At 52.1% G+C, this 14,474-nt stretch overlaps 2 protein-coding genes across 2 annotated transcripts; both read left to right on the top strand.

The window, feature by feature from the left end:
* Window positions 1–880: 880 nt before the first annotated feature.
* EAH_00021960 (hypothetical protein, conserved) lies at window positions 881–11,017 on the top strand (the record flags this gene model as incomplete). The annotated part of the gene is made up of 5 exons (XM_013393347.1): window positions 881–5,320; window positions 5,439–6,542; window positions 6,763–7,098; window positions 7,946–10,649; window positions 10,995–11,017. 5 exons carry the CDS (start codon window positions 881–883, stop codon window positions 11,015–11,017), a joined length of 8,607 nt encoding a protein of 2,868 aa, XP_013248801.1.
* Window positions 11,018–12,545: 1,528 nt separating this feature from the next.
* Window positions 12,546–13,835, top strand: EAH_00021950 (aquaporin, putative; the record flags this gene model as incomplete). The annotated part of the gene is made up of 1 exon (XM_013393346.1): window positions 12,546–13,835. One exon carries the CDS (start codon window positions 12,546–12,548, stop codon window positions 13,833–13,835), a length of 1,290 nt encoding a protein of 429 aa, XP_013248800.1.
* Between the last annotated feature and the right edge of the window lie 639 nt (window positions 13,836–14,474).

The raw sequence follows: 14,474 nt of genomic DNA, 5'->3' as shown, positions 1-14,474 counted from the left end.
CAGTTGTGCTTGTGGGCGGCTATTTCCACAACACGAACCACGTGTATGACATATAACATTATGCCTTCAGCGTTTACGTATTTAAACTCGAGATAATTTATTATTTGCTGCGTTTTGATTGACATCAACACGACGGGGCTTAAGTCGCTCTCATCTCTACGGGGAATTTACGGCGTTTGTGTACGCCTCACGGCCTGTCGTTGAAAGATCAATCGATCTTAAGGAACGTGGAAAAAGATTCTTCTAATTATTAAGTTTTTAAAATTTGCATTTAAAGCAGAATCACGAACTTTTCTTAGGCTAACAAGACCCCGATGTGCAGCAAACCGCCGAGCAACCTGCATGCGGCTGCGGCACCAGTGGAGTGGCGCGGGATCTGACAGGGTATTGATGCTTTTTTTTGGGAAATACTAAAATTATAGGGAACGTTAGAATGGTTGAACCTATGGAAGGAAATTAATAGAGAGATCAATGGGATTTTGGGAGTTTTCAAAGGGTTCGGTGAATGGTGGACGAGTCGACGGCCTAGGTTGGTATTCACCAGGAGCTGCAAAATAGGGAAGGACGGCTTTAAATGACTTTGTAAGTAGAGTTTTATTTATTTAATCAATTTTATCAATAAAGAAGAACTGACAATGCAGTCAACCGAGCATCAGCGTTTGGTTTACATCGGTGACCCTCTAGGCGATGCCTTCGCCGTGGCTTTCTGTGGCCGTTGAGCCGATCTTCGCATCCTCTCCTCCTTTTGCAGGAGGCAGCGAGACAGATTGGTGCAAATATTATTGATTTAAAAGGAAATATACCACGAATATATCGAAATGAAGGTAGATATTTAACTTCTTCGGACCGGACCCTGTGGAGTTTAATCATAAGGAAGAGAATGGCGTGGCGCGATCGCCTCGAGTTGTTCCATTTTTCTTCACCATCTAATGCGCAGCATAAAAGACGGGAAGATTCGCTCCTCAAAGTGCGGCCTTCCCCGTTAGTTTTTCAGGGCTGTTGTCCTGGCGTGTGGCTGCGCCGTCACCTTTGTCTTACAAATGCAGGGGAGGCATCAGAATGCCTTTCTGTCTCGAGTTCCAATCCCTCCCTGATATTCGTACACAAAGAAAGATTCACCCTTCCACCCCGCTCTTCTGTATTTCTGCCTGTTGTCGTTCGTCTGCTCCCCACGCAGCAGCAGCGGCAGCAGCGGCATGACGGTGCCCCAACGCAGGTGGAGAGGATCACCATAAAAGGCACAGCAGACTGCACACAAGTGCCCGTATTTATATCTCAGACGCAGGCGGTAATTGCAGAGGCCGGCGGGTGTACACACACCCCGCCCTCAGGACTCCCGCAGGAAGGAGCATCGCTTCGACATCCCCACAGTCTGCCGCGTGATGGCTGCCTTCTTCTCTCCCCAAGAAGAAATCTCTTTCGGTCTTCTTCCTGCCACTCACAGTCCTTCTCCCGCACTTCTACTGCCAGGCGAGCTGCTGCCGAGAGCAATAGAAGATGCAACAGCAGCAGCAGCAGCGTCCCTTTGGGCGGCAGTCCCCCTTTCCAAGCACTGCCATTCCTGTCTCTACGAGATAAAGGCAGCACCAGTTGTCGGCTGTCTGCTGCTGCCTCTTCTGGCTTCTCCCCGAACTGGCCCGTCGTGGAAGTGCAGAGACTGCAGCAGCAGCAGCAGCAGCAGCAGCAGGAATCCTCCAGCCCTGTCATATGGGCCAGACAGCTCTGCGTCGATCGCTCTAAACACCCTTTCGCCTTGCCTTCTTTTTCTGCAGAGCCGCTAAACTCACTCCTGGACTCCCCTTGGCTGCTCAGCAACAGCAGCAAGAAGAGCAGCAGCAGCAGCACACCATGTGACGCGTCCGCTCGGCGCTCGGGTGCTGTGGCAGCTTCCCTGACGGCCTCATCTTCCGTCTCGCCTTTGCCCTCCCGTGCTGCTTTTGTTCGTTTGGAGGATCTGTGTACCCAGCAGCAGACAGCACCAGCGGAGGCTTCGCAAGCACCAGCAGCAGCAGCAGCAGCAGCAGCAGCAGCAGACACCCTTCTTGGCCCCTGCACAGCAGAAAAGCTTCAACAAGGCCATCCCGACAGCAACACCGTCGCTGCTGGAGGCCTTCTGCTTCACGCCGCCCCAACGAGAGAGTTCTGCACCCTCAGCACAGACGCATCCAAAACCCCCTCGAACGAGACGCGCACGCAGCAGCAGCAGCAACAACAGCAACAGCAAACTGCAGCAGCAAGTGGAGAGAACCTGCAGCAGCTTCAGGCCGAGAATCGGTTCCTGCAAGAGGCACTGAAAAACAGCAGAGCAGAAATTGAAGCTCTCGAGCTGTTCGGGCAGCTGCAGCAAACTGCTCGTCAAGCGCAGCAACAGCAGTTGCAGCAGCACAACCAGCAGCAGCAGCAGCAGGTTCTCGTGGTAGCAGATTGGCGCCAGCAGCATCTGCTTGCATCCGAGGAAGTGTCCTCCCAAGTACCAAGTGCAAAGCAACAGCAGGCGAAGGAAGACCACCAGCAGCAGCAACAACAGCAACATCAACAGCAGCAGCAAAAGGACCACGAGCAACAGCAGCAGCAGCAACAGCAGCAACAGCAGCAGCAGCAGCAGCAAGAGCAGCAGGAGCAACAGCAGCAGCATCAAATGGAACAACAGCAGCAACTGATGCAGCAGTTACAGCAATCCCGACGGCAGCAGCCCCAGCAGTTGCCGAAGGAACAGCAACAGCAACAGCAACAGCAACGGGAGCAGCAACTTGAGCCATCAGGGCAGCAGGTGCAGCAGACAGAAAGGCAAAAGCAGCACCTTCAGCAGCCACAGCAGCAGCCGCAGGAGCAGCCACAGCAGCAGCCGCAGCAGCAGCAAAAGCAACAGCAGCAGCAACAGCAGCAGGGGGATGAGGAGAGGGCTGCTCCCGTTGGGGTAACTGAAGAGGAGGCATTTCAAGGCCTGAGGCCTCCGTCTTCGTTTGTGCGGCAGCATTCAACCGACATCCTGTGTGGCTTCAGCAGCCAACTGCTGAAACTCGCTGCCAACGCCGCACAGCAGCAGCATCAGCAGCATCAGCAGCAGCAGCAACTGCAGCAACAGCACCAGCAGCCAGATTCTACGTGCTCCTGCAGCGGCTGCACCAGCTGCAGCATGTGCAGCGAAGGAGCACAGAAAGATGCGATAGGCAGCAAGAAGAAACTGCTGGAGCAGCAGGAAACTGCAGCTCGGCAGCAAGCAGAGCTGCAGGCGCTTAAGAGTGCACTTGCTGCAGCTCAGGTGCAACACGAGCAGCAGCAGGACCTGCTGCAGCGCAAGCTGCAGGCAGCAGAACAAGAAGCAGCAGCAAAGGCAGCAACAGCAGCTGCCGCGGAGGAACGGGCAAGTCAGCTGCTGCTGCGCTTAGAGGAGCAGCGGCAGCAGGCTGCTGCTGCAGCACGTGCTGCCGAAGCTGCTCGTGCCAGTCTTTCGCGGCGCTTGCAGGACTCCCTCCAGCACTCGCAGCAACTCAACAAGGCGCTGAATGCAATGCAGCAGCAGTTCTCCTTCCTCTCTTCCCTGCAGCAAAAACACATAGCAGCAGCAGCAGCTAGGCGGTCGAACAAGCTTCGGCGGGGCCGCGACCGACGGGGTCCACCCAAAATAAAGCCTTGCACGAGCACTAGCGTCACCACCAGCGAAGGCAGCAGTAGCAACAAGAGCAGCGACAGCAGCAGAAGCAACGGCGACGGCAGCAACAGCAGCGACATCAGCAGCCCCAGGCAGCAGCAGAGATTCAAGCGGAAACAAAATAAGTCAAAAGACTTTTGGGTGTTAGAGGTGCCCGAAGACATTCAGCAGCTGATGGATTCTCTAGAAATCTCAGCAACAGCAACAGCAGCACCAGCAACAGCAGCAGCGACAGCAGCAGCAGCGACATCAGCAGCAGCGGGAGACGCACAGGGCATTGGCATTGCGATAGAGACAGCAACATGCACCAAGCAGCTGACGCAAGCAGCTTGCGTGCCGCTGACTCCTGCAGCAGCAGCAGCAGCAGGTTCTGCTGCTGCTGCTACAGAATACCGAAAGCATCATGGGCGGCAGCAAAAGCTTCCTTGCGCTGCTGCGAGCCGCAGCAACCGCGGCTGTTGTTGCAGTAGCAACAGGAGCAGCAGGTGCTCCTGCAGCTGCAGCGCCAGCTGCTGGGAGCTGCAGCAAAGACTGGCCCAGACAACAGCAAATTTGATTGTTAAGACGCAGCTGCTGATAGCGCAGGAAACAGCAAACAAGGAGCTGCAGCAGCAAGCAGCAGAAGGCACAGCAGCAGCAGCAGCGGCAGAAAGTGCTGCAGCAGAAGCCGAGAAGAGGTTGCTGTGCGCCTTATCCCGCAGCGCCTCCATTCATGCGCAGCTGAAAGCTACTGCTGCAGCGCAGCGGCAGCTACAGGCTTCCACTAATGCAGCAGAAACAACAGCAGCAGAGCTGCAACAAACCAACAAGGAGCTGCGCCTACGCCTTGAGGCCGCCAGCAGCGAGAGAGACACCTGGAAGCAGCAGCTGCAGCAGCAGTTGCAGCAGCAGCAGCAGCACCAACTGCAGCAGCAGCTGAAGCAGCAATTGCAGCAAGGATGCGATTGCATCAAGACACTAAAGAAGCAGCAGCAAATGGTGGCGCTGCACACACACGCAGCCTTCACAGACAACAAGCAGCAGCAAGTGCAGAACGAGCTCGTGCAGCACCGGCCTCGTTGCTGCCCTTCCTGCATCGCGGAAGGAGAGTCCGCAGCAGAGGAAGCTGCAGGAGCACCAGCACCAGCATCAGCAGCTGCTGCTGCAGTTGCTGCTGCTTCGGCAGAAGCAGACCCGCTGGTTTTGGCGATGCAGGAGCTCGCATGCAGTTTGAGAGAAGTAAAGGAGGAAGTGAATCTTATGAAGACAGAGACAGATACAACCTCAACAGACACCCCAAACTCAGCAGCAAACCCGTCGCAGCAGCCTAAAGAAGCAGCAGCCACAGCAGCCGCAGCAGCCGCAACCTGGCGCTTGCCCCAGGCTGGGAAGGGCCCCCAAAAAGGCAGCACCAACACCAACCACAACCACAACAACAGCAGCAGCAGCATCAGCCGTAGCAACGTGCTTGGTGAACTGCGCGAGACAGGGGATTCTCTGCTTGAGGGCGTCAGCGTTTGTGTGGTGGCTTTGTCTCACCGTTTATCTGTCTCGCAGCAGCAGCAGCGAAGCTCCAGCAGCAGGAACAAAGACTTAAGCGAGAAACTGAAAAAAGAAATGGCCCTACGACTATCAGCACAAACAAAAACGAAGTACCTCAATATGGAAATCGCTACACTAGAGAGGAAGGTCTGTTTGTTCGCTTTTTTGTTTGTTTGTTTGCTTGCTTGTTTGTTTGTTGCTGCCGCCTTACGCGAGGGAGATTGGGTTGCGGCTGTTTTCGCTGCTGTTGCTGCTATTGCTGCAGCTGTTGGCGTTGGAGTCTTGCGCAGCATTGGAGGCTGCGCGAGCAGCAGCATATCATCGCGAGCATCAGGAGCTGCAGCAGCAGCAGCAGCAGCAGCTGGCTTTGGCTTTGAGCCGCAGGGAGGAGGAGCTGCAGCTTCTTCTGTCTGAATACAAGTTGCAACAGCAGCAGCTGCAGCAGCTAAAGCGGGCGCTGCGCGGGGCCCTGTGCAAGGGTCGCCAGGCAGCAGCAGCAGCAGCAGCAGCAGCAGAAGACGCAGTCTTTCAGCGCTTGTCAGACTGGAGGCAGTCCTTAGTTCGCACGACCTTAGATGCAGCACAGAGCTGCTGCAAGGACGTCGGCAGCAGCATCAGCACCGCCGCGAGCAGCAGCAGCAAAAGCAGCATATGCAGCAGCAGTAGTTGCAACAGCAGTAACAGCAGCAGCAGCAGATGCAGCAGCAGCAGCAGGAAGTGGAAAGGGTGCAGGAGCAGGGCGTCTGCTGTGCAGCGGCGTCGGCTGCAGTTTTTGGGATTAGTTCAGCGACTAGCAGCAGCAGAAGTTGCAATAAAAGAATTGGCAGCAATTGTGGAGGAGACAGCAGCAGCAGCAGCTCACACTGCCACGCAGCCCCACAGAGACGTACAGCAGCGGCAGCAGCAAGCAGCTTCGCCCTGTCTGGAGTTTAGCATCTCTGTCTCTTCAGCAGCAGCACCGGAGAAGGAACGAAGCCTCACGGGAGAAATACAAGGACCAAAAAACACAAAGCAAAACACACAACCTGCACATTGCAGCTCCTCTTCCTGTAACTGCAGCAGCAGCAGCAGCAGCAGCAGCATTTCGCGTGTATGCGCATGCCTCTGCTGCTGGTGTCCAGAGAGCGGCGTGGTTTTGCAGCAGCAGCAGCAGCAGTATCAGCAGCTCGTTTCTGCGTATGCAGCGCAGCAGGAGCAGCTGCAGCAGGCTCTAGGAGCTCTTAGGCGCTCTTCATTGGAGGCAGATCGACTGCACAGCAGTCTGCTGCTGCAGCAACAGCTGCGGTGCCTGCAGGAGGAGACAATGCTGAAGGAGCAAACAGCAGCAGCAGAGGCAGATAACCTCAGGCAACAAATTCAGAAACTGCAAGTGAGACACACAACCAACACCAGCAGCAGCAGCAGCAACAGCCGCAACAGCTACAGCAGCAGTAGCAACATTAAGCAAAAACGAATTATAAAGTGTACAAGGAGGCAAGCAGCACAGGCATAAACGTTTGCTGTGTATACGCCTAATGGCAGGTAGCAAAAGTACTCTGCTGCTGCTTCTGCCGTTGTTGTTGCTGCTGCTGTTGGTGCTGCTGATGTAGGAAGCTGCTGCTTTGGACCGGCAGCAGTGGCAGCAGGAGTTGCTGCTGCTGCACCAAACGTACTCCACCACTTTGCTGCAGCGTGTTGCTGCTCAGAAGCGTGGGAAGCAGAGGGAACTAGAAGCAGCAGCAGCAAGCCACAAGCAGCTGCAGCAACAGTTGCAGCAACAGCAAGCAGCAGCACGCGCGCTGCACCAGCAAGTGGGGCTGCTGCAGCGGGAGGCAGCAGCGCAGGGCTGCAGTAGCGAGCAGCTGCTGCAGGCGTTGGCTGAAGTTCAACAGAAGGAGACAGAGAAAACAGCGGCAGAGAGCAGCAGCACCAGGAGTGCTGCAGAAGTATGCCTTTTTTGTGTTGCATCTCTTCCTTTATTTCTTCCTCTCTTTGCCTTTGTCTCGCTGTCTTTATACCTCCCTGCCTCCTCTTCTTTCGTTCTGTTGCTTTGTCTTCCTGTTTTTCTCCTCGTCTACTCTCCCTCGTTTTGTTTTGCTTAATATTGGTTTTTTGTTTTCTTTTTTTTGTTTGTTTTGTTTTGTTTACTTGATGTTTCTTCACTATTAATACGTCTGACGCCGGCAGTTTGGAGTGTACGTCCACCTTGTGCATGAAGCACCACATTCAACTCGACGCATTCACATCAATGCTGCTGCTGCTGCTGCCGTATCTGCTGTTCCTTTGTGTCTCCTTTTCTGTTTGAAGGCCCCCGGATCCTCTCCGCGCAGCAGCCCTGTTCAGCGTTTGTTGTCTCTGTTTGTTGACGTACGATTATGCAAACCCTAAACACTGAACCCTAAGCCCTAAGCTCTAAGCCCAAGGCCTGAGCCGCCGCGTGACTATAATTTTATCGCTCTCTGCTGCTTGTTATGTTTTTGTTTTTGTTTGTGTCTGCTTGTCTTTGGCTTTCGTTTATTTATTAACTTTTGTCTCTGCTTTGCTCTGTGCTCTTCTCTCTTTTTTCGTGCCGCTCTATTTGTTGTTTTGCTTTGACTGGCGCCCTTCACTTATCTGTTTATTTGGCTGTTTATTTTGCTTGGGCGTTTATTTTACTCTATTGTTTATTTATTTATATATGTGCCTGAATATTTGTTTCTTTATTATGCCTAAATGCTCTTGCCGTTCGTTGGTTTATGCAATATTGCTTGTAGACGTATTTTTCGTTTTTGTTTATTTGACTATTTCCTTCAGCTTTGCCTCCGCCTCACATACCTTGAGAGAAAACAAAAAGCGGTGTTGCAGCCCTTTTCGCCGCTGGAGCAGCAGCAACAGCAGCTGCAGCAGCGGCAGCAGCAGCTGCAGCAACACGCGCAACCATCAGAAGAGTCCCTCACCGCCTACCGCTTGCTCTTGGGGGGCTTGGTGCAGCAGCTGCACCGTCAGCAGCAGCAACTGCAGCAAATAAGGCAGCAGCAATACCTGCACGAGGGTCCGCAGCAGCAAAAGGACGCCGCACGCACGACAGTGACGGTCACAGCCGCTGTTCCTGTTGCTGCTGGTGCTGCGGCTGCTGCTGATGTTATTGGTGCTGCTGATCCTGCTGCTACTTCGGTGGTAGACGTCGGCGTCCTTCGGCTGTTTCTCTCTGCAGCGAATTTGAAGACCAGTTGCAGCAAGTGTGCTGCGCAGGGTGTGGTTTCTGCTGCAGCTGCTGCTGCGGGGCATCATCAGCAGCAGCAGCCCCAAGAGGCTGGAACAGAAGAAGCTGTGGCGCTGCTGCAGGGAGTGCAAACCCTGGGAAGCCTTTTACTTTTTATTGCAGCAGCGCAGCAGCGAATCGCCGTGCTGCTGCAGACAGACGAGGCAAATCCTTCAGGGAGCCCTCAGCTTTTCAGCATAGCCCCTGCTGCTGCTGCTGCTGATGCTTCTACTGGGGTAGCAGTTCAGGAGCAGGCAGCAGCAGCAGCAACAGAGGGAGCGGGGGGACTATCTAGAGAGGGTGTATGGGAGTGTTGGGTGCTGCTGCGGGAAATTCAGAGGTCCGCAGCAGCAGCAGCAGTAGCGACAGCAGCAACACTTTCGCACTACCAGAAACTTAGTTTTTCTGCATACGAATGTGGAGCGGCCTCTGTTGCACCACACAGCAGAAGAAGTGAAGATACAAACGCCAAACGCATTAAAATAGGAGCAGCAGCAGCAACGGCAGCAGCAGCAACTGCAGCAGCTACAGCTGTGCCCGCTCTTCCAGCAGCAGCCCCAACAACGACAGCACCAACACCAGCTGCAACACCAGCACCAGCAGCACCAACAACAGCAACAACAACAGCAGCAGCAACAGCAGCAGCAACAGCAGCAGCAACAACATTAGCAACTCAAGAGAAGACACTGCTGAAGAGCAGTCGTCTTGCCCCTAGTAGTGAGGGGCCCCTCACTAACCCTCACCTCAACCGTGCAGCTACTGCTTTCCGCTGCACTGCAGCAGCAGCTGCAGCAACAGAGCCAGTAGAAGCAGCAGCAGCACCAGCGACAGCAGCAGCAGCAGCAGCATCTGGATCTGCTGAACTGCAGCAAAAGCCTTTGGAGACATTTGGGGACAACAAACTATTATTAAATTTTTTCAACGACAAAACCAAAGAAATACGAAAGAGCAGCTGCAGCCAACTTGTAGCCGCAACACACCCAGCCCAGCAGCTGCAGATATCCCAACAGCAGCAGCAACAGCAAATGCTACAGCAAATGACACAAATGCAATTAATGCAAGCCCAACAACAGCGGACGGGACTGCAGCAGCACCAGCATTATCTCCTGCTCCAACAGCGCCAGCAGCAGAAGCAGCAGTTGCGGCAGCTGCAGCAATTGCAGCAGCGGCAAGGGCGGCAACAGCTTTTATACTCGCAGGAACAGCAACACAAACGGATTGAAGGCCTTTGTAGCGAGTCACAGAGCGCTGCTTCTCCAGCAGCAACACCAGCAGCAGCAGAAGCACCAGCAGCGGCAGGGGCAATAATGGAGGCTCCGTTTGCAGCACTTGCGCCCTATGGCAACATCAGCAGAAATAATTACTGCATGCGGGAGACCCGCTGCAGTGCATTGATGGTTGGTGATGCTGCAGCACCGCAGCAACACCAGCAGCTGGAGCAGCAACTTCTTGCTGCTACTGTCGGCACACAGCACCAAGACCAGCAGCAGCAGAGCCTGTGGGCCCAGGCCAGCGGCGCCTTATCCTCGCAACAGCAACATATGCAGCAGCAACTGCAGCAGCAGATACAACAGCAGCAACAACTGCTACTGCAGCATCAGATGCAGAAGCAGCTACAGCAGCAGCAGCATGCGCAGCTCATTATTCCTCAGCTTTCGAGCCGTTCGCATCGCCATGCGATGTGCGAGCAGCAGAGAGAGGGGCAGGGGAATGAGATGCAGCAGCTGCAGCAGCAGCTGCAGCAGCAACGGCCAAATGCTTCGTTGGGTGTCGGCAGGAATCCACGTGGTGGCTGCAATGCCCCTCAGCCGGTGTACTGCAGGCCTCGCCTTGATACTGCCGTTGCTGCTGCTGCTGATTCTGCACTGTGCAGGGGTTACGAGATACAAGAAGAGCAGCAGCAGCAGCAGCAGACGCAGAAAGACAGTTCAAGTGCTGGTGCTGTTGCTGGTGCCTGCCGCTTTTTCCTGAAGAGGTGCGACGTAAACCCTCTCCCGAACGCCGCTATTGCGATGCGGCAGACGAGGGGAAAAGGAATTAAAATAAAACGGAACGCAGCAGCAGCAGAAGCAGCAGCAGACGCAGCAGCGGAACGAGAGGCGGCACCACCACCAGCAACAGCGGGACGACAATGCGGAAGAACAGCTTCACAAGCACCCTCTGGAACTCGTGCTAATATGAGTAATTTCAAAAAGGTGAAAATGAGGGGGAACACAACGAATGAAAAACAACAAAGGGCACAAGAAGCTGCACACGGTGGGGTGTATATACAGCGCAGAGCAGCCAGCTGCGCAGCTGCTGCCTCCTCTTCCGTAGCCTCATATTCTCAGGTGAAACGTTCTGACTTTTTTCGTGAACCGTCACTAACCCGGATCAAGCAAAATAACTGCCCTACAGCAACAGCACCAGCAACGGCAGCAGCAGCAGCAGCAGGAGCAAAACCAAGAACAAGAGCAACGGCAACAGGGAAGGTTTCCGTAGTCAGGAGAGTTGTCTGCTAAAGTCGCATATTGATTGTAATCCCGTTTGTCGTTTGCACTCAACATTTTTCGTTGTCGAAACCGAAAAGATGTGGCTGTCCTTGGTGGGCTGCCTTTACAGAGGTGCTGGTGAGGTGTCTGTAAACCGGAAATGGAGTTCTTTCTCGAACCAACAAATTTTGAATTTTGCGAGTTTATCTTCTGTCTCGAGTTTTCTTTTCAAAAGTTCATTTAGGCGAAAGAGCCTTTGGCTCAGAGGGTTTTATCGGTGTACAATCAATACTTTTGTTCTTTTTGCTGCAGCTTACTAACTAAAGCCACCATATGCAATTTAATAAGACCTCATTCGTTTGCTTGTCTGCACTCTAAACGGAGAAACAAAGGCAAGTGATACGGCAGAAGAAGGACCCATCAGCGCCGTACACCTCGGTGGTCCCTGGTGTCCTTGTTTGCTATCGTTTGCTTTCGCCTTTCTACAATATGTACAACATGTATAGGATAGATAATATATATAATTATATAATTATATATATAGGTATATATATATATATATATATATATATATAGGTATGCCTGCACTGTATGTATATCGGATCTACACCACATTATATGTACATGAATATACTCAAGATGCATGTGTGTGTATGCATATCTCTACATCTATGCGTACCTGCATGAATACAATCTCTTTTATATTCTAATGTAAAGTATAGACATGCATATATATATATATATATACATGTATATATGCATGTGCATATTTTCACATACATCTACGACGAGGGTTGTCCAAGCCAGATCTTCGCCTGAAATCGACTGAAAGCGCAAACGATGATTCTTCAGCGGCGCTTCCCGCTAAAGCGTTTCCCTTTTATATTCTTGTTCAATGCAATGCCCGTCGTGTTTTTGGTTCAAGCTATCGCTTTTTCTTGGTCATCTTCCTAAGGCTAGTGTGACCTTGAATTCAATGTTTTGCGTGCCCATTTCAGCCGATTGATCTTTAAAACCAGCTCATTTAGTAAAGACAGCTCTTTTTCTATTTTAACTCAACTCATTTTGCTTAATTTCCACCTTTTCAAAAGATGTCCTGATGGTGCTGATGAAGCTTCCTGTCCCCGAGACGTGCTGTCCAGATCAATTGCGTGTTGGCGTTATTAGGAGTAAAGGAGGGAAAAGCAAAACGTATTCATACAAAGTTAAATTTTTTATTTGCGTTTTGTCTCCTTTATTTTCGTGTTTTCCCCATGTTCATCGACTTTTGTGTGGCAAGCTCGCCAGCAGCTGGCGGTCTGTTCTCAATGAATTCCGGACAGTGCGGCGACAAGGAAAGCGCGAGAAAATGCAGCCTAAACGGAGGCTATAGTAGTGACATTCTAATTTAGTTTATCAAACCAAAAGAAGAATTTCTTCAATTGTGGTATATTTCCTGCTTTTGAGCTGTGTCACTTCCTGAACAAGCAGCATGCCGATACAGCGGTGGCTCGGGTGTTGCATGGTTGGCGTATGGCCGTGCGGTCGGTGGCGGTGTTGTTTGGTGAGTTGTTTTGTCTTACTTGTTCATCACAATACAAACTAACGTTGAAATCTTCTGTTATTTGTTCTTTCTTTGGATTCTTCATCAGAATCCCCCCACGTCTCGGCACAGAAGTTGCATCACCTCCAGCCTGCCGAGATGAATATTCAGAAGCCGGCATTCGGGGAGTTTTCAGGTTGTGTGTTGTTGATGTTGATTTCGGGGTTATTACCCCTCTTAAACTTAGAGGGTCTAGATTTCCCTGCTGCTTTGTCTATAGGTTACGGGGTTCTGCTGGTGTTGATGCGCGACGCGCACGTCAAAACCCTGAATCCAGCCTTAACTCTGGTGGATCTTTTCAGGGGACAGCAGGAGACTGGCGCGGGTTTGATGATAATACTTTCTCAGTTTGCAGGCGCTGCAGTGGGCGCTTTCTTGCTGGCGGCGTTGACGGGGGGTTCTCAGCCAGTGTTTCCTGCGGCGGCTGCGGCACCAGCAGGGCAGCTAACGGTCGTTCAGCTGGTGTTTGGTGCTGCTCTTGTCTTCGCCTACATTCGCGGGAATGAAGGCAGCAAGTACGAGGGCCCCTGGCTAGGTGCCTTGATGTACGGTTCGTTTGCAATAGGAGGCGAAGCAACGGCTTTCTTAAACCCAGCTGTTGCCCTGGGCGCTAACGCCTGCCGCGGGATCTCGGGGGCCTCCACAGAGGAAGCTGCGTTTGCTGCTGTAGTGTTCACTCCTTTGCTAGCAGCAGGGATTGCCTTTCTTTTGGATCGCCTCTCAGAGCAGCACCTGCAGACATCAGAGTTCGTTGGCACTTTCTTCCTCAGCTTCGGGTTGCTAGCAGCAGCAGGCAAGGGCACAGCAGCAGCACCAGCAGCACTTGGGCTCGCCTTCTATTCAGCGGCTATCGTACGAATGGCTGCACCCGTCTCTGGCGGCGCTCTAAACCCTGCTGTAACTGGAGGGGCTCTGCTGAGTGAAGGCCGGAGCATATCAAAGGACGTCGCAACGGTGTGGCTATTCCAGTTGTGTGGAGCAGCAGCAGCAGCAGTGCTGCTGAGCCGTATCGCTACTGCTGTTGCTGCGCCTCCTGCTGCAGCAGCTCTTACTTCGGGCGACGTGCATACGCTATTGCTCTCTCTCGCTGTCAGCTCGCTGTTGATGATTGCCTACTGCACTAACTTCGGTGATTTCTTTGGTTCTCCTGCTGCTGCATTTATTGGCGCCGTTTACGGGCTCTCTATGTTGGGGCCTTATCAGGGGGCCCCTCTAGCCATTAATCCTGCCGTCTCTCTTGCTGCTGCTGCTGCTGCTGCTCTTTCTGGGCAAGCTGCTACTCTCAACTTATTAGAAACTGCGGCACAAGCCTCCGTTCCCTTCGTGGGCTGTATGTGCGGCGCAACACTTCTTCGCCTTATTCCATCGGAGTACAAAAGAAGACTCTGATTCATCCTCCACTACCACTACAGACACTATATATATATGTATATATGCCGGATATCTACCCATGTATGCATGCATGTAGTGTTATTGGAGGGGTGACGACACACCACGCCCTGTGCAGCGCACAGAAAGTGCTGCCTTGTTATCTCTTCCTCTCATCCTGTGGGTCCTCCACGAGCTGTCGGCCAACTAGCGGAGATAAATGCAGGTGAATTGACAGCAGAAAGAGGTGCATTGCTGTATCCCGTGCATACATGCACGCAATTAAGCGCAAAGTGCATATATATATATATATATACATATATATACCGAATATATATATACCGAACCTATACTGCATGGAGACATGCTCATACATATTAGATAAATAAATATGTATGAATATCTATGTATATATTTATTTATATGCTGCTGTATATATGGACACAAGTCGTCAAATGTGGCCATACAATACGGCCGGCGGACCCCTCTTCGTGGTGCACTAAATGTATTTTCATGTGTAAATATATATATACATATTCATATCTATGTAAATACATGCGTATCCATGTATATATATATATATATACATATATATATCTATATATATACATGCATGCATATTCATGCATTTATGTGTATATGTACACATATTCATACTCG

Source organism: Eimeria acervulina, genomic scaffold (assembly GCF_000499425.1).
Source record: "Eimeria acervulina Houghton genomic scaffold, Eah_scaff159, whole genome shotgun sequence".
In the NCBI taxonomy this organism is placed as follows: domain Eukaryota; phylum Apicomplexa; class Conoidasida; order Eucoccidiorida; family Eimeriidae; genus Eimeria; species Eimeria acervulina.
The sequence above is the reverse complement of the archived record's forward strand: the minus strand, read 5'-3'. Positions and strand labels throughout refer to the sequence as shown.